Source organism: Pteropus medius, unplaced genomic scaffold (genome assembly GCF_902729225.1).
Source record: "Pteropus medius unplaced genomic scaffold, Ma_sr-lr_union100, whole genome shotgun sequence".
In the NCBI taxonomy this organism is placed as follows: Eukaryota; Metazoa; Chordata; class Mammalia; order Chiroptera; family Pteropodidae; genus Pteropus; species Pteropus medius.
Genome location: NW_024351730.1, coordinates 1,100,153 through 1,119,908, shown reverse-complemented (window position 1 = coordinate 1,119,908; position 19,756 = coordinate 1,100,153). Strand labels below are relative to the sequence as shown.

Genomic DNA, 19,756 nt, shown 5'->3' with positions numbered 1-19,756 from the left:
TTCTAGGAACTATGCTAAGTATTTTACCAGCATTATCTCATTTAGTCCTCATCACAATACTATAAAGTATAGGCACTGTTGTTATTCCCATTTTATAGATGAAGAAGCTGAGACTTAGAGACCTAAACTGACATGTCCAAAGTTACTAGCTGATAAATAGCAAAGTTATGACTTGACTCCAAATCTATCTGAGGACACAGTCCATATCCTGAACCGTTATTCATTTTTGCCCCTTTGGTTAAGAGCTATTGAAGAATGAGCATCAATCAAAGTGCAAGTGTTGATCTTTATTTAGAAATTGGAAAATTATTTTTAAAGGCATGTTGATTAAATAAATACTGAGCTCTTCGCATACTCTGAGACGAGTGATTATTCCCAGAGCTGATCAATAAGCATTGATTCCCATGTTGAAATGATGATGGTTATAAAACTTCCTGACCACACGGGGGCAGCACCAAACACTGCTGGTTGCTTTTTGCTACTCAGTCCTTTGGGAGAAAGCAGAGCTTACTCCCTGGTGGAGCTCGTCATTCCCCATACATCCGGTTCCTTTTATTTTGCTTGGTTGGACTGGTGGTGAAGCTTTTCAGATCAGAATCTAAATTACAATAGCAGGATTGTACAAGAAAAATAGCTTAAAATAAGTTCATTGTAATATATTTAGGGCTCTTGTTTTATTTTTATCGGCATGACAAACAATATACTTAATATACTGTGATGGGGTTAGTTAGCCATTTGCATTTCTTAGCCACCAAAATACCCTTGACTTTTAGTTAGCTGGTTTAGTTTTAAATCCACATATTCTTGGACTCAAGGGACAAAAACCAGCCAGTATGCTTTTTTTTACCTTCCTTATTATTAATAAATTCTTTTGAGTATTCACAGGCTGTGGATTTTTTAGTAGGCAAATAAAGAAAGTGAGAAAAATGTGTACGTGGCTTCTAGTTTTAAGAGCATACGACCATCCCCAGAAATGCTAGTTTCTTAGAGTTCAGTTCCCCCACCCAGGATAGCCAGGGTGCTCTGCTCATAGCAGCTGCTATGACTTTGAACCCTCTTTCCACTCGGGCATATCTCAACGTCCTTTCCAAGCCTATTTCATTACCAGAGGCAGAATCCACTGGAATTTTGACTGGAACGACTGTAATTATTTATTATCCAAACTGAGACACTTTAGAGAATAAAAGGAGCTCCTCTTGTTAATCATTTTTGCCAGAACAACAAACATAAACCAGAGCCGTCCTGGGGACAGTTTTGAAATGTCTGGTCACAGCTAATTGCAAACCCCATTTCATTTCCCCCTTTGATGATTCCAGTGAATGTTTATGTGGCACTGTAACTCATTTGCTCTTTTATTCAGATGTTCATTGAGTGTTTTCTGTGTGCTAGATTCTCTACCTATATTACATTGTTTTGTCCTGGTGAAAACCCTCTGAGGTAACTATTGTTATTCCTATTTTCACAAATGAAAAAAAAATAATTGGTACTTTGTAAATTACCTACCCAAGATCACAGTACCAACAAATCTGAGAGCTAAGGTTTGAATCCAGGCTCTCCCTGCTCTAATGCCATATGTACTCAAAACTTTATTGACATCACTGACTGCCTTTTTGAACTTTCTTTGTGGGCCTAGCCCCATCTGACACTGGGCATCCAGTAAAACCTCAGGTATAAAACAGAGTGATTAGGAGTGGGAGCCAAAGTTAGACTGCCTGGGTTTGAATCCTAGGTCCACCACTTAATAGCCTTGTGCTTCACTCACTTCCCTCATCTATAAAGTGGGTACAGTTAACTTAGTGTCAACCTCAGAGGGTTGAGATGAGGATGAAATGAGTTAATACCTTTGGCATTTGAAGAATTCCTTGTTTGCTGGGTCAGGTGATACAATTATTTTGTGCTTATTTTCTGCCATAAATGTTCTCCAAATCAAGAGAATTTCTGTTTCTTTTTGGGGGGGTGGTTGGGGGTTAGGGGATGGAGCTGGTAGGTAACAAGATGGAAATGGCAGGCCAGGGGTTAGATTGTGGCATTATGATTTTACTGACTAGGGACTCTGCTGGGAACCAGCATGGGAGGGAGGGTAGTGAACTTCCTCGTTTTAGTAAGACCCACAACTTGATAGGTCTGAACTCATATGTGCCCTTTCCCATGTCCTCCAGGGAACACTGGAAGGTGTGCTGTGGTGTGCACCTGTGACACATCTCGTGTGTGTACCTGAAGAAACACTGTTAGTCTGGGGCTAAGGAAGCAAAGCTGCAGAGGGGCAGGCAGACCAGCAAAGAAACATCTCAGCTGCTGACCAGAGGCCAGGCCTCACTTGCTCACATGCCAGCTCTGTGCCTCCAGGCGCTCTCTTCACCTTGGAGCATTTGCACTGCAGCAGATAGACGTGCACACGTAAAATGTGAGGGCGTCTCCCAGAACCTCTCCCCAGGAGACCGGGTCCTGAGGAGCTTCTGCAGTTGTCACAAGGATGACCTTCTCTTTTTGGTGTATTTGTAAACAGCCCATGTGCACCCTCAGCGTATGGCAGCTGTGCTGCTCCAGGTGGTTATGCAGGTACCTCAGTACTTCCGCCTCTGGGACGTGAGGATCCACGTGCACTTTGCTTAAATAGATTGTCCTTGGTATTTCGGTGTGTTCCCCACCCCGCTGAGAAAATGCAGTTAGCAACTGGGGAAAGAGGTACCCAATCTGGACCTGGGGGCTGAGATGGGGAAGGTTGAACTAGACCACATGTCATTTTGTCATGAACTAGGTCACTTTGGGACAGTTTGCTGCATTTCTTTATTTAAAAAAAAAAAAAATTATTTATTTAAATTAGTTTCAAGTATGCGATACATTGGTTAGACATCTCTATGGTTTATAAAACAATATCCCCAATTGCTCTGTCCCTCCCCTGGCCCTCCATCTAGCCAGTATATTAATGCTAACTGCATTCCCTTTGCTGTGTTCCCTATCCTCATGACCAACTATCTACTAATTTGTACTTCTTTAACCCCTCACCGCATTCTCCCAGCCCCGCCCCCCCGTCCTCTGTCCGTCACCAAATTGTCCACTATATTTGTGTCTGTTTTCGATTAGTTTGTTCTTTTTGTTCCTTAGATTCCTCATATAAGTGAAATCATATGGTATTTGTTTTTCTCTGTCTGACTTCTTTCACTCAGCATAATAACCTCTAGGTCCATCCAAGTTGTTGCAAATGGTAGGATTTCATTTTTTTAATGGCTAAGTAATATTCCATTGCATATGTGAACCCTAACTTCTTTATTCAATCACCTGTTGATGGGCATTTAGGTTACTTTCATATCTTGGCTATTGTAAATTGTGCTGCCATGAATATTGGAGTGCATAGATCTTTACGAATTATTATTTTGGTTTTCTTTGGATAAATATCCAGAAGTGCAGTTGCTGGGTCAAAAGATATATCCATTTTTAATTTTTTGAGAAACCTCTAGACTGTTTTCCATAGCTACTGTACCAATTTGCAATCCCACCAACAATGTATGAGGGTTCCCTTTTCTCAGCATCCTTGCCAACACATGTTATTTTTTGATTTATTGGTATAGCCATTCTGACAGGTGTGAGATGATATCTCATTGTGGTTTTAATTTGCATTTCTCCGATGGTTAGCGACTTTGAGCATCTGTTCATATATCTGGTAGCTATCTGTATTTCCTCTTTGGAGAAGTATCTGTTCAGATCTTCTGCCCATTTTTTAATCGGATTGTTTGTTTTTTTGTTGTTCAGTTGTATAAGCTCTTCACATATTTTGGATATTTACCCTTTATTAGATGTATCATTAGCTAATGTCTTTTTCCATTCAGTCAGTTATCTTTTTGTTTTGTTGATGATTTCCCTTGCTGTACAAAAACTTTTTAGTTTGATGTAGTCCTATATGTTTATTTTTTCTTTTGTTTCCCTTGCCTGGGGAGATATATCTGAAGAGAAATTTCTGTTAGTAATATCAGAGAGATTACTACCCATGTTTTCTTCTAGAATTTTTATGGTTTTGGGTCTTACATTTAAGTCTTTAATCCATTTTGAGTCTATTCTTGTATCTGGTGTAAGAAGGTGGTCCAGCTGCTGCTGCTCCTGCTTCTTCTTCTTTCTTCTTTCTTCTTTCTTCTTTCTTCTTTCTTCTTTCTTCTTTCTTCTTTCTTCTTTCTTCTTCTTCTTTCTTCTTTCTTCTTTCTTCTTCTTCTTCTTCTTCTTCTTCTTCTTCTTTCTTCTTTCTTCTTTCTTCTTTTTTTTTTTTTGCAAAAAAGCCACACCCAACACCATTTATTGAAGAGACTGTCTTCACCCCATTGTATATTCTTTACCTCCTTCATCATATATTAAGTGAGTGTATAGGCCTGGATTTATTTCTGGGCTCTCTATTCTGTTCCATTATTCAATGTATCTGTTTTTATGCCGGTACCATGCTGTTTTGATTACTGTAGCTTTGTAGTATAGTTTGATATCAGGTGGAGTGATACCTCCAACTTTGTTCTTCTTTCTCAAGATTGCCGTAGGTATTTGGGGTTTTTTTTTTATGGCTCCATATAAATTTGAGGATTATTTGTTCTAGCTCTCTGAAAAATGCATTTCTTCATTTTATTATGAAGTTCACTTTAGGAAACTTTACAGGATGCTTCTGGAGAGTCGTCCTCTTGGCTCCTATGGAAATGTAACATCTTGTCTGCCTCTCCTTTCATGGGAAGGTGTTCTCTTCAACTGATGTGCAGCTAGGAGGGACCCCAGGCCACAGAGCGGGGTGAGAGACCCCCGTTCCAACTACCTGTCAAACTTGGCAGTGGACAGCAGGGCAGATGCTGTAGCTTAATTGCCGTTACATGTCCCAGGAATTTCTTTTTTATACATCTTTGGATTTTTTTACTTGTTGTAATATGCATGTAATACTTTTTATATTTAAAAAAAATTGAATAACAGCATTAAAAAGGAAGACAAGGAACATGATCTCAAATAAAATATCTGTAAATGATAAAAGAATAAATAGAACTTGTGCTTTAAGGTATCTCACAAGTTTGTCCATTCTGTAGGTTTCTCAGGATTTGGTGCTAATAACAAATGCTAGAGGACCTGAGATCTATTAGCATGAAAGCACATTCTCCCCACACGCCCCCCCCCATCCCATTTTCCTTCATTTCTGGGTATTAGAGAATACATTTGCTTTATTGTTTTTAGAAACAAATGCCTAACATGGATTTAATTCATTCTCTCTCCTATTATCGTTTTCTAAGTGCAAGTAACAGATCTTGTGGAGATTAAATTTCTTCCTATAAAAAAACTGCCTTCTAATAAATAAAGGAGCTAAGAAATATTTATGTCTATTAGCCCTTTAATTTTACTTTTAGTAATCTGCTCTAAGAAAAAAGTCTGAACACACATACAGAAAGTTAAGCAAGAAGATATTTATCACTGTGTTTTTTAATAGCAAAAAAAGTCACAATTTAATTTTCCAACAATAGAGGATTAGATGATTGAACATTGATGACTGAACATTATGTAGCAATTAAATACTCTTTAGGCATACCTTATAGAGGATTTTAAATTGATATAGATTGACCTGTGACCAAAGAGTAATTTCTTGTTCTCTGACTTTGTCTTCTAGTGTTTTGCGGTACGCTCTCTGGGGTGGGTAGAAATGGCAGAGGAGGACCTCGCTCCTGGTAAAAGTAGCGTTGCTGTCAACAACTGCATCAGGCAGCTTTCTTACTGCAAAAATGACATCCGGGATACAGTCGGCATTTGGGGAGAGGTAAGTAACACGTGGAAAGAATTAATGGCAGACTTGGTTATATTCCTCTGTGCTTCAGGAAATCCCAGAGCTCTGTGAGACATGGTAGTGTGGGGCACTGCAGGTATTTATCAGGTGCATTTTCCCATAAAGGCAGGTAGTGTAGGCAGGATATACCCTGTGATCTACCTATTAGTACTGCCAGGTTCCAGTGAGGACTGGAGCCCTGGGAGAGAATGTTGCTGAGTGTCTAAGTGACAGGGTCTAACCTGGTATCCCCGAATCCCCAGGGATCCGTAGATGGACTTTAGGGCAGGGGTTTCCAACCCCTGGGCCACGGACCGGTACCAGTCCGTGGCCTGTTAAGAACTGGGCCACACAGCAGGAGGTGAATGGCGAGCGAAACATCATCTGTATGTGCATCCGCTCCCCAGCACTAGCATCACCACCTCAGCTCCACCTCAGATCGTCAGATATTAGATTCTCATAGGACCACCGGTCCCTGGTGCCAGAAAGGTTGGAGATGCTGCTTTAGGGCACAGAAACCCCTTAAACTTGCATTCAGAATTGTTTGTGCCAGGATATAAGAGCAGTTTTCCAGGAAGAAGACACACAGCTCTCTCAAAGTATATCCTCAAAGAGAAATGTGACCCCCACACATACACACAAAAATGTTGATGCCCTGCTCCGAAAGTTGTCAGATGATTCTTTTGTAATACGTTCTTCACTTACAATCTGAAAATCAACACGATGTGTGCATTTTGGAATCAATATGTATACATTCTTTCTCGCTTTGAACAAAGTAATTCCATTTCGAAATGTTAGTTGAGATAACTTCAAAAAGGAAAAGAATACGTTAAAATACCAAATTTGTATAAAAATCATGTGAAATAGAAAAAACCATATTCCTACCGTGCTCTTGGACCTGTAGAACAAGCATCTTGGGAACGTCTTCGAACAGTGCTACAGGAATCCACTGCCCTTGATCTCTCGCCAGTTAACAGGGCCTCTGTTGCCTTTGGGAGGACCAGCGTGCTTTCTAAGGTGAACTAGCCCCAAAGAAGTATATCACTCAGCTCAGTGAAAGGGAGCTTGACCTTGTTATGGGTCACATCCTGCAGGGCGTGTTTAACATATCAGGTAACAATGTCAGCCAAAACAAGTCTGTCAGAGTCTAATAGTACCTGGGAGGTGTTTGCCATGAGCAGCTGCACAGAAGGGGGGTGGGGGATTACCCAATGGGTGTCGTATGTGGAGCCACTCCCTAGTGGGTCTGGCTGAAGATCACCTTTCGGCTCTAGTCAGTGCTCGATTCCTGGTGGGAAGGGACACAGAGGAGAAGAAGGCACCGAAAATCCTCAGACAGCTCTGAGTTATCCCAGAGCACATCATCTGGTTGACCCCGGCGGACTCGGGACCTGCTCCACTCGCAGTTCCCAGCTCTCCATGGCTCTGTGATCGTGCAGCTCCGAAGCACTGCCGCACAGCATTCTCAACTAAAGGCTGGAGGAAAGGAGCCCAGACTTTAATGGAAGGGCGGAGTGGGGACGGCAGCCCATCACCGCATCTTGGCTCTTCATCTTGGCTCTGCCAACCGTTGCTCTGCCACCAACCAGTTACCTAGCTTCTATGAGGTGCTGGGCAACTGAATTTCTCTAGGACCTGCAACTCAATAATGGTTAGACTGCAAACTGATTAATTAAGAATTGGCTCTTTGCCCGGGGTCTGGACATGGATACAGCTATGACCTTGAAGTGTACACAGACAAAAGCTCTATCTCGCAGCAGATGGAATGAGCTACCATTCTCCAACAAAGACATTTGGGGGTGCTATAGGTCTGAGGTGGTAGGTAGCCCTTTTGCTCCAGGCTCTGTGGAGTGTTCCCTCTGAGAACCTGGGATGGGAACCCGAAACATTCTTCGAACCATTGCACAGAGTAATTTTATGTATCCTGCTTTGGAATTGAAGACCCACCAAGAAGACTCACTGTTCTGCCCAGCTAGACCTCCCTAGTTTCAACAACACAGCATCAAGGTTGACCGTGACCCTCAGGAGACACAGTCTTTCGGTTGTGCAGCAAAGTGTAATAATTTCTTAAAATTATCCTTGAGGAATTCCTCAAGCAAGAGGAATAAAGTTGAGTAAGTCTAACGTTCCTGCTGTCAAAGAGCCAATATGTGTGGGGAGACAGAAAACCAAAAACTGGGTAGTGATGTAAGAGATGAGAAACCTTGGCCTCCCCCTACGTTGGTGTTAACACAACACCTATGTAGCTAAAGGCATCACAGGTTCTGTGTCAGACCTTGAACAAGTGATTTAACCTTTTAGCCTTGGTTTCCCCATCTGCTAATTGGAAATAATAACAAATCAAGCTCTCAGGGCAAGCTGGAGAGTTCATGAGCCAGTGTACCCTAAGCATGTGGCATAATATCTGAGATGCGATAAAGTTACATAAATGTTAGCTGTGGTAGTACCAAGAAATGTCACAAAGCTGTTCTACTATCTGCCAGCCAGATCACACAGACACAAAGTGGTGTAAAAGTCGAGAAGATATGGACGTTGTTACGGGTCTGGAAAGGCTGTCCGGGGGATGCCCAGTGAGGGCTGGCCGGGGTGAAGGAATGGGGAGAGAGTTGTTATGAGAATGCCAGGCATGGAGTTAGTAAGCGGCCAAATTCTCCAGGGAACCTGCCATTAACCTTTTTTTAAAGATTCAGAAGTGTAAATAAAAATGAGAGCTAGCTAGAAGGTGGGCTGGGGACACTTTTTAGAGGACTTGGAGAGGGAGAGAGAAATTGGGTATGTGAGGGGAATCTGAAAGATTTATGAATATTTTAGTTAGGAGTGACTGTTTCCCTCTCAAGAAAACAAATTATAGACCCAAAGGGTGGCTTCTTTTGATCGTTGAAATGACATCCCTAGATAACCACAAACTAGAAGGTATGTAGCTTCGTGCAGAAGATAACATGTTTTCTTATTGAATCCAGGGGAAAGACATGTACCTCATCCTGGAGAACGACATGCTCAGCCTGGTGGACCCCATGGACCGCACTGTGCTCCACTCACAGCCCATCGTGAGCATCCGAGTGTGGGGCGTGGGCCGCGACAATGGCCGGTGAGTGCCCTGGAGTGATGCATGGGTCAGTTGTCACCTCACCAGGTGCCCCAGTTGTAGCTCAATACCAAAGTGTGGTCTCACTGTTACTGCACTTCACTGAATATACAACTTGACAGTAGACTATTTTTAGAAATATAAAAAACTGAAGCATATTTCTGTTTCCCTGCCTCGTAAACCCTTCACACTACTTCCCTTCCTGATGTTTGCGCCTCGAAGCTTTTGTCAGCTCTGGATCCTGCCTTCAAGTCTGCATATTTCTCTTCCTGCTCATCTTCATCTAAGTTCCCAACTCACCATGGCTCTCTGAGCCCCCACCTCCCACCCCCTCTTCTCTGCAGTCTGTTTTAATCTTCCATTTCATTCAGTTGAGTCTCAGCCATTTCAGGTGCCCTACTACTGGTATTTTCCTCGTAGAGGGCTTGTTTGAAGGGAGGGGTTATATAACCTTCAGTCACAAGCTTTAGATCATTAAGTCATCATGATCAGGAACTTTAGTGGTTTGAAGCTGGCTGAACTCTTTTAACACCTGAAACATTTGGTCGTATCAAAATTCCATTCAATGTATATTTTTCTGAATTCTGTTGAAAATTTATTATGTACAGAAGTGTTTCTTACTTAGATGTGTTGTGAATTTTCTGTTCTCCAGGATGACTGGAAACAAGGAAGTTCTGATTTTCAAATACATATCTTAACTAAAAAAGTGAGTTATCTCAGACATCGCCCTTGCATATCATTAAGTAATTGGGCTACATTAAATGCATTAAATTTTAAATTACAGTTGACCCTTGAACAACATAAGTTTGAACTGCCTGGGTTTGCATATGAGTGGCCCCTAGTCATTCAAACCCATGGTGTTCAAGGGTCGACTATATTTTTTATCCATGGCTGGGAATCCGAATATGTGAGGGCCAATTTCGGTTATACATGGATTTTCGACTGCTAGGGTGGTTGGCGCCCCTAACCCCCACATTCTTCAAGGGCCAATTATATAATTTATCTTTGGCGATTCTCAAAGCACCTGAGGATGTGCTAGCATTTAGGGATGAGCTATAGGATGATTAGTTACTGCTTTGTTTAGAATGGACAAGAGCATTGCAAAAGTGGGTGAAAATCCCAGTGACAGAGATGGCTCTTCTTGTTCCATTCTCAGACATTCTGGTTTATTGGATTGTGTGGTCCTCTGGAGGGCTCTGCCTTGGCTTATGCCAGCTTGTGTCTACTAAGACTGGGCATCAGTGATTCAGTTCCAAGTCCTAAGCCAGAAAGGAAATGGATGTCAGTTAAAGGAACAAGCATTTTTGCTGGAACCAAGCTGGAGTAATGGTTAGCATAAGAGAGCTGAGGTGTCCTCTGACTGCTAATTGATTAAACCTTGCTGGGAACACAGTTGTGTCTTTGAGCTTTTGTAATAGAGTGTTGAATGGTGACACCTGGACTAGGTGCTTTGGGGAAAACGAGTGGATAGATTATGTGTACACACCTGTCATTTGCTTGGTTGGCAGAGCTGTAGCTCTAGAGTTGATGTGTGGAAATGAATTGGTTAATTTTACAAGGAAAATACCTGATGATGTTTGCTCATTATTAAAAATGTTTATCCTTGATGGAAGGGTGTAAGATGCTTGCTTGATCCTTCCCTGATTCTTGTCCTTCAAGTTTGTTTTAAAGTTAGGAGCCAAGGTGAAGATCATTATATACATATATAACTAGTTAAGTTGTAAGTGAATTTCACTGATGAGGTGTTCAGCCTACCCCAGCTTTTTAAAGTGAGGCCAAATGCTACATGTTCAGGGAGAAAACAACTATTCAAACTCCAGCTGACAAAATGATTCAAGCTCTGAGCCTCAGTTTCTCTTATCTGTGAAATGGGGATTATAATAAAGACTACAAAGCATATGTATATATGCCTGTGTATATGTATAATAATTGGCACTGTGGTGGAGGCGTGATGAATGTTTAATAAGTATTAGCTCTTAATTTGTTAAAGCAGCAGACAGTAGCAAATACTGTTACGTGGTTTTCTTTCAAAGACAGAGTTGGGGTGTGGGAGAGGGCCAGACCTTAGGGAGGTTTCAAGAATCAGTTGATACAAAGGCCGAAAGGCTGTTCCAGATACTATGAGTTCAGTTGGAGTTCAGTTGTCCTACAAAGAAGGAAGAGCCCCCCACCCCCTGCCCCGCAATGATGTCTGTGTAAATTAGGTTACATTACCTTGGTTATGTTTTTGAAAAGTGGGCTATGTTACCCCTGTCTTAAACTTCTTTTTCTTACTCAATGTTGGCAGATAAGTGTAATTTAGAAATTCACGCAGGGTTCCACGTCAGCTGTCAGGACCTCAGCAAGCTCATGGAGTAGTTGGGGGCCCTTGAACTGGATTGCTTTTGGAAGCAGTAAATTAAAAAGTAGGTTTGCCAGTGAAAGATTCTATTTCTTCCCATTGGTCCCCTGAGTTTTCATTCCCTAAAAGAAGGAGCCTTTGTATTCCTGCCTTAAAAAAACAACAACAAAAAACTTTCTTTTGCTTTTGATTCTTTTTTTTTACAGCAATTTACAAGAGCAAATTCAATTTGTAATGCTGCAAAGGAAAGGGGTTTTTGCTTTGCATGAATAAAACATAAAAGTGTTTCATTTTGCTTGTGAAACCAAGCCTATTTTACATTCCCTTTTGTAACTTCCTTTGCTGAGAAAATGGAACCTCTTAGGGGATTTCTTGATATGGTTCAAATGAAGAAGAAATGTGTGTATACCAGAGGCTTGAAGGGCACAACCATCTTTCTTGAAATTCAGAGTGCTTCACTAAGCCATGTAATTTCAGAATTTATAAAGTTATTTGGGGTTTAGTATTTCCTCAAGGCTTTCAAATGGTTTTGATTTGCTCTGAAGAAATTCCTTACCGAGTAAGTTTACTTTGAGGAGGTGATCTAGCCCCACACTGATCCCCAAGGTTAATCTGGAGAAACCTTTTATTAAGAAGGAGTTGCAGTCACATCACATATTGATTTTCTGGGGGGTGTTATTTCTTGCTTGATGGGACTGAAGTTTTTTCTTGTTCCTCAGGGCATTTACATTATTGCCAGGCAAAGGGCGGCTACCTCTTCTCTCTCTAGGCTATTCTGAACTTTGGTTCCTTTTGATCACAGTGAGATGCAAGTGAAGGCTCTCAGACCTAGAGATTGGTAAAAGGGGTTTTCAGATCCTTGTATTTCTAAACAAAGGCAGCGCTGGGGAGCACCCAGATTGACCTGCTCTGCCCTGCTCTCGTGAAAAGGAGGCTGTCCTTCTGGGTATAAATGGCTCTGGGCTTTAGAGCCGGCATTTTGTCCCCAGTGACGAGAGCAGAGGCTATAGTGCCACCTCTCATCTTGCCTCTGTGGGCCTGCCAGGCTGCCTTTCCTGGATGGCGTGGAGGGATTTCAGGAGCTCATACTGACTCCTGGCCGTGGTTCTCTTTTTACTCCCGGGAGCCCTGGGAAGAGCATTCTCCCTGTGCTTTATAGAGGAATCAGAAGCAAGCAACATAATTTCTGAGCACAGGGACTTGTAACAGGGTCTCTCTTCTCCCTTGTGGCATGTAAGAGTCCATCTTCTGGGCACACAGATCCTTGTGTACGTTGCCAACAGGTAGTAGAGAGTGTAGTCATCCCACCTGTTTCTCGTGAGAAAGGAAAATGGGAGAATGGTATAATCAGAGCATTTCAGACCCCGTCAGTGAGATTTCCCCAAGCGGCTTCCATAGAGTGGACCACAGAGTACGATCAGGTAAAATGCTCAGAGACTCCCTGAGGGGGAAAAAAAACCTTTTAGGGTCAATTGGAAAACTGGGTTAAAAAGAAGTTCAGCAGGCCTCGGCTCTGGACCCTCCTGGAGGTCTCCTGTGCTCATGTGCGGCGGAACCTTCTGTATGGGAACGCAGCCGCAGGGAACACGCGTTAGGAAGTGCCTTTCGGGTCAGGCAGCTGGTTAGTTTACAGTAGTGGCAACACAAGAATGCTATTTTTGCTCTTAAGAAAAATTGGAATTACTTTTAATGAACTATTATAAGTGGAGATCCCATCGAGCCTGCTCTAATGAATATACAATTCCTTCATAATTAATAGCAGCCATCACAGCCATTTTGCAGGAGTGTTTTTAAAAAGTACTTTTTTTTTATTACAGTTGACATTCAATATTATTAAAAGTACTTTCTTATGCAGGTTAAATGTTAACCCTGTAATATTATTTATGCTTATAGTTTTTATGGCAAAACTTCTCTTCCTAGAAGATGTTTTATACATATCTTTTCTGTTTTTGATGAACAATTTTTAATAAAAGCTTACCATGTGATAAGTTATTCATGAATTTCCAAATGAGTTTATCTCTGACTTGTTTTACATGGTTAATATATCAGGGAACTTTTACCTAAAAAGCATAGTATACTGAATATTTTTTTTCGATTCTCCTGTTTATTCCCAACTGTTTTTCCCCATAAGACCATGGTTTAAGTGGTTTCAGAAGTCTTGTTTTCCTACCAGTGTGGTTTTGTTGTTTTGTTTTGATTTCTTTTGAAAATATCGCTTAATTTTAGGGGAGGGATTTATAAAGGGTCCTGAGAAAATACTGCAGTTAAAATATGCAAAACTTTAATGGGCTTTTAAATTTAAAGGTAGTTTAGTTACCAATGTCTTTCAGCCTCTTTATTTCAGAGATTAGGAAGCTGAGGACAGAAGGGTTTGGTTTACCTTAGATGACCCATCTAGTGTGTCAGGGCAAAGAACTGACTACAGTTATTTTCCTATGTTCAGGTAGGGTGCTCCTCAGTTAATCTTGACAAGAGATGATGGATAGACTAAAATAACCTGGGGTCAGCAAGGAGACAGGAACTCTATGGCCTGATCCCTGTCCTTAAGGATCTGGCTTCTTAATTGAGGAGATAAGACAGGTGTGAATTGAAAGCAGAGATTGACAAACTGTGGCCTCCAGCTAAGCATGGCTTTAAATCTTTAGTGAGTGGTTTAACAGAAGAATAATTTTAAAAAGAATGCAGATGTGGGTGGCCCAGTATGACGAGCTCTTTATAGAAAGACCATTAGAACAATAATGTATTCAGAATAGAATTAGGCAATCGATAGGGCTGCTGTGGGAACTCACTGTGGAAATGGCAGTTCTTTTTGACTCTTTTTCTCTTCCCTACCTGTGTCCCAGTTCTGCCAGCATTACCCAGGGTACCTGCAAGCACTGCTCAGCTTTGCTGCTGTTCCTAGAGCTAACCCTTTGTGTATTAAACAGAGTATGGGCCAAGCTGCTAAACCAAGTACTCTAAAATCCACTGGCTAAAATACTAGAAATTACTTGTTCTCTGGGAGTCTTCAGTGAGCTTTGCTGTCAGAAAGGGTAGCTCTGTGACACACGGGCTTAGTCTGACTTGTCTCTGAGTTGAAGGTGGCCTGGAACTTGCATACCTCACATTACACTCACATTCTGTTCACATCCCATTGGCCACGTGCAGCTGCTAGGGACTCTGGGAAATGGAGTCTCTAGCTAGGTTGACATTTCTCAAGTTAAAACTACTATCAAAAAAGAAGGGGTGAAACAACTAGTATTCTGACAGTGAAAATGAATCGCCGCAATTTCCCAGCCCATGACCAACTTCCTGTGCCAGTTGTTAAGCTGCTGTCTCTCAGCTCCAAACCTGCCCTTCTCTGCTCTGCTTTGTGAGGCTGGGGCTGGGACTCTGCAAAACACATTCTTCCTTCTCTAGTTTGCTGGCTGCCTGTCTGGCTCTGACTAGAAGGAGTCTGCGAGACCGGAGGAGGAAGAAGGAACTTGCTCCCTGTTTCTATGAGCATCATCCTGGAAAAGCTTCTGTATCCTGCTGCATTGGTTCTGACTCCACCTTGCAGGTCTTTCCAGCACTCACGCTTCATCACACCCTTTCTTCGAAGCCACTAGTGCATCTGGTTGGCACGCGCTCTTTAAAGGTCTGGGTCCTCAGCCTTTGCGGCCCTTTTTTCAAGCCTGGAGATCCCAGCACCTGCCAAGCAAGGCCTCCTGCTCAGTGTCAGAGGTTTTGCTCCCTGGGGCTCCACTCCAATCTTCTGAGTTTTGATAATTCCCATCTCTGTCCTTTGTTCCCTCAACTCTCTAGGTCACAGCCCCACCTTGTAATTACTACCTTCCTGATAACCTCTCCATGTTCCCTTTTGGCCTTTTTAGTTTCCTAGTTATGATTCTTTATATGATTTCCTTTCCATTAAAGTAACCAGCGTGGTTTCTGTCTCCTGCCTGTACTCTCCCTGGTCGACCTTTCAGTTGAATTAGTGCTAAGAGAGGCAGCCACTTCCACACAGTGCAGAGTGTGCCTGCCGTAGGGAGGACATTGGAGAGAGCTGATTTTTTGGGCAAGTGAGTGAGTGAGTGTGGTTGTCTGTCCCGTTCAGCTACACCACACTGCAAGTAACACTGCAAGTAACACAACAGCTCTTGTGCCAAGGAGACTTCCTTTCTAAATTGGCAGAGTAGTCAGAGCTAAAGGGCAGTGCTGTTTTAGGTGACAGGGATTTAGAAATAGTGGGCCTCTTGGTTTTTGCGCTAATCTGAAAATTAACTTTATTTTTACTTTGCCATTGTTTCTTTTCCTAGGAGTAATGGTGGGGTGTTGTTCCCTATGGAGCGTGGAGAGTTTCGTAATAACATCTAGTCAGAGGGTTCTCTGGGACAGACAGTAATGAAAGACTGATGGAATTCCAAGATTGGCTGATAAAAGTTTAATCTAGGATATGTGCTATCTTTCCTCAGGGAGAAAGGCCTTCAGAGAAAGAGCTATAATTCTCTCCCTATACTACAGTGTTGTCTTGACCTCTGGAGTTAATTTCTTTTCAATACAGCCCCATGATAAGCAGAAGTATTGGGATTTACTTGACCATTTTGCTGACTTACACTGTATTACATTTTATCTCTTTAGAAGTGGCTTTCTTGCCTTCTATTAATCATGCTGGGAGGCTTGCTAATACTTTCAGCTTAGAATAACCTTTAAGGAAAGATATTGTAAGCGATTGTCCAAGAAAAGGTTCCCTCAGAGGAATGCATGAAGGCAGTTTCAAGCAGATCTTTCATAGTGATGCTGTCCCTATTGGTGAATGTATGAAGATAACAACGTCTTCTGAAGATCACATCATCCATTTTGGTAACTAGTTCAGTGCATAATCCAGCATTTCTCATAAGCATGTTTCAGCACCAGCCAATGAAGTGTGGAGGCTTGAGGTTGTCCTGTCAAGAGAGAGCAGGAAATTCTGATGCTGATCCCTGAACAACTTCCATCTCAGAGCTCCTCTGAGTCCCAAGTCAGATGAGGAACAGGCCTGTATGAATGCAACAGGGCAGTGATCGATCATGCTTGGCTGTTATTATCTGTGTCAGCCCTCAAAGTCCCATGATCTTCTCGGAACACGGAGAACTATTTCTCACTAAAACTACTCTTCCTTCTGTTCCAAGAACAGAAGGAAGAGTAGTTTTAGTGAGAAATAGCTTAACAACTCACATAGACATAGATTAGTGTCTTAGCAGAAAAAGTTGTCACTCTAACCTAGAGCCTAGTGTAGTTACTGGCTTGTGGCGTATGCTCAATAAATAGTTAGGTATCCGATGAATTCCTAAAAGCCCCATGTTAATACAGATGAATGGGCAGTCACTACTTTTCATATGCAAGTCATTCCTTTGAACCTTTCTTCTACTCAAATGTAATCATCCAAGATTTTTGGCTTCATGGTGAACCTGATGATTGGAAACATAATGTAGCTCCTATGATCTGTTTCTACTCACAGAATACTTCTAGCCCCAAATGTGTGTGTTTTCTGCACACAGCAGTTCTCCAATTCTCTGCAGATACCAACTGGGTGTCCTACAACTTAATTTAATTCTGACATAATACCTGGAGTTGCAAAGACCCCACAGGTCAAGGGCTTGGTCCCTCAAGATTGCCCCCGACTTTGAATGCCAATCACATACTGGCCACCCATATCTCTGACTGGCTAGCTGTAAATTTGAGGTTCCCACAACCTCTCCTCTAATGTTGATGTATAGAGCCGCCAACCCACCTCCCCAAAATAGCTTTGCATTTTTCTAACCCTCTTATTAAACTAGGCTTGGTGTTTAAGTATCACAGCTATGAATTAAACCCTTGGAATGAATTGTGTTTGGAGGAGTTATTTTATAATGGAGAAAAGTGAGAATTTATGAAAATTATCCCATAATGAGTTTTCAGTCCAGACACTTGGGTTCCATACCTTCCTGCTGCTCTCTTAATGTGTCAGCTTGAGTGGCACCAGCTGTCAGTGTTTCTAGTCTCCTCCCAGTCACTGGCCTCTGTCCTTGGGCAAGAAGACAGTCCAGTGATGTTCCCCGCCCTGCCTCTCAGTGGCACACAACCTTTGGGCATAGGCACCGTGTCTCGTGTTTCTTTCTTATAACTTCAACTGGGAATTCTTTTCTTCTAGACTGTTTCCCAAAGAGTACCCTGGAGAACTGCTCTTTATAAAAGGTAAGAAGAGAAAGGGAATAAAAACCAAGAATTAAGATATTAAAGTCAAGACCCTCAAGCAAGGACCCAGTTTCTGAGGGTAAAAGTCCTGGGAGCTGAATCACGGTCGCAGCAGCCAGGGGACAAAAATACCAAATCAGACTTTGGGCCAAATGTAAATAAGTGAGCCAAATAGTTCATTTAAAATGGAAAGAGTAAATCTGTCTCAACCCAGGAATACTCGTTTAGACTATAAATTAGGGAACACAGAGTGGGAGACAGACTGGATTTAGCACCATTTGCATATCTAGAGAAGTTGGAGGGGGAAAGAGAAATACAATCTAGAAAATTTTGTCATTCATATATTTTACACCAGAAACATACCAAAGGGGAAGAAGTGTTCAAAAGTACCGGAGTGGAACAGGTTGGGGCAGGGTGCATAATCAAGGCTATAAAGGAGACTGGAGTGGGCAAGGCCCCGAGTACAGGGCTTACAGACATGGCGAACAGCTTATAATGGAGAGGAAGGTTGGCCACTAGAAAGCCAACCAGACATGACTGCCTTCCTCTCTGCAGACAATGCCTTGTGCTTCTAATTGCTTCTCTGGGCCTAGTCACATACCCTGTCTTGCCTAGTCTGCCTCTTTTGATGAGTGGCTATAGCTGCATTTTCAAGGGCTCCATTTTTCCTACACAGAGCACCCAGGTTCATTGGCGAACCGCCCTCAGGCAGGGCTCATGGGCCCATGCCTTGTGCCCTGAGCTGCCCAGCCTAGGATGAGCAGGTCATGATAGAGTTTCTTACTGGAAACTCATTCATGCCTCCCACCTTTTGATCCCTAAATCCTTTCCTGCAACCCTATAAAGGAGAACTCCCGAGAACACATTTGTTGGAAACAAAGATAGAAAAATTTAAGTCTCAGTCTTTCACTCAATAGAACCAAAACATTTCTATGTGGGCACTGCAACCCGGTCTGTCTCAAGAAGCAAACTAAATAGGGGACAACTTTCTGTAGGATAAGTTTTTCAGGCATTTTACATATAGCACCATTAGAGGCACCAGTATCATTTTATTCGTTCATTCATTCATTCATTCATTCATTCATTGTCAACCTTTCTTGGATTACCAAATCTGTGAAATAGATATTTAGTTCAAATTGAAAGTGTCCAGTCCCCCCTGTCCCCAGCCCCCCAGCAGCCCTCAAACCCATGTGCCTTTGGACATAACTGGAATTGGGGTTGGGATAAGGGTAAGAGGGCACAAGTTGTTCCTAAATCCGTAAGCAACTATCTGAAGTCCAAAGAACCCAGAAATCCATTTCAGCCGCCTTTTGAAAAAAGCTTCCCTCCTAACTGTATACCATTAGGTCACAGATAGTTGTATGTGACTCCTACATGGCTAACCTAGGGCTAAGTCACATTTATTCTTAGTTTAGAAACAGCCTTCTGCTGGAATGCCAAAACAAATCTGTTAAACTCAATATGGTCAAAACTGAAAGTACTATCTTTAAACATCCACACTCCCAAACCCATTTTCCAAGTTATTCATTCTCCTGTGCTCTAGATTCATGCATGCATTCACTCATTTCTGTACGTACGTATGCATGCATGCATTCACTCAGCTCTTGCTGAGTCCACTTACGTTAATGGCTCTGCCATCTAATCAGCAGCACGAGTCAGCAACTTGGGGGTCCCATTACCCTCCCTGCATGCAGAGAGGGTTCAGCCCTAATGATTCTTCCTCCTTAGTACTTAGATCAAAATATAATTTAAAAAAAATTAAAAACAGACTCACATATGCAGCAAGTAATAAGCAAAGCTGGAAAACAATTCAGATATCCATCAGCAGGTAGATAAACCAATTATATATCCATACAACAGATATCCACTCAGCAGTAAAAAGGAATCAACTGCTGATACATACAACATAGCTGATTCCCAAAAGAATTGTGCTAAGAAAAAAAACCAACACCCCCCCTCAAAAAAGGGTATATACTGTATGATTTTAATTTATATGAAATTCTAGAAAATGCACGGTAAACTAATCTCTACTGATGGAAAGCAGATCAGTGGTTATCTGGAGAGGGACAGGAGGCAAGGATTATAAAGAGGAAAGAGGAATTTGGGAAAGTTATAGATATATTCACTATCTTGATTGTGGTGATAGTTTCACAGGTATCTGTGCATATCAAAACTTATCAAATTGTATATTTTAAATATATTGTTGTATGTTGATTATACCTCAGTAAGGCTGTTTAAAATATAATTTAAAAAATATGCAATGAGTAACGTGTCAAAGATTTATTTAACTCATGATTGAGAAAACCAGCAGGACACCAAAGCCAAATCAAAGGAATATATAAAAGACTAAGAATCTTCCAAAACTGATAAATAGGCAACCAGG

General features: G+C 41.9%; 1 protein-coding gene across 22 annotated transcripts in view; it reads left to right on the top strand.

Annotated features, from left to right (window-relative positions):
* The window catches only part of APBB2 (amyloid beta precursor protein binding family B member 2), a 336,396-nt gene that overhangs the window by 263,240 nt on the left and 53,400 nt on the right, over positions 1–19,756 (top strand). For all 22 annotated transcript variants that reach the window (XM_039845051.1, XM_039845045.1, XM_039845042.1 and 19 more), the window contains 2 exons: positions 5,618–5,764; positions 8,731–8,858. In XM_039845051.1, the coding sequence (XP_039700985.1) occupies positions 5,618–5,764; positions 8,731–8,858 (275 nt within the window). The remainder of the gene's footprint in view (positions 1–5,617; positions 5,765–8,730; positions 8,859–19,756) is intronic.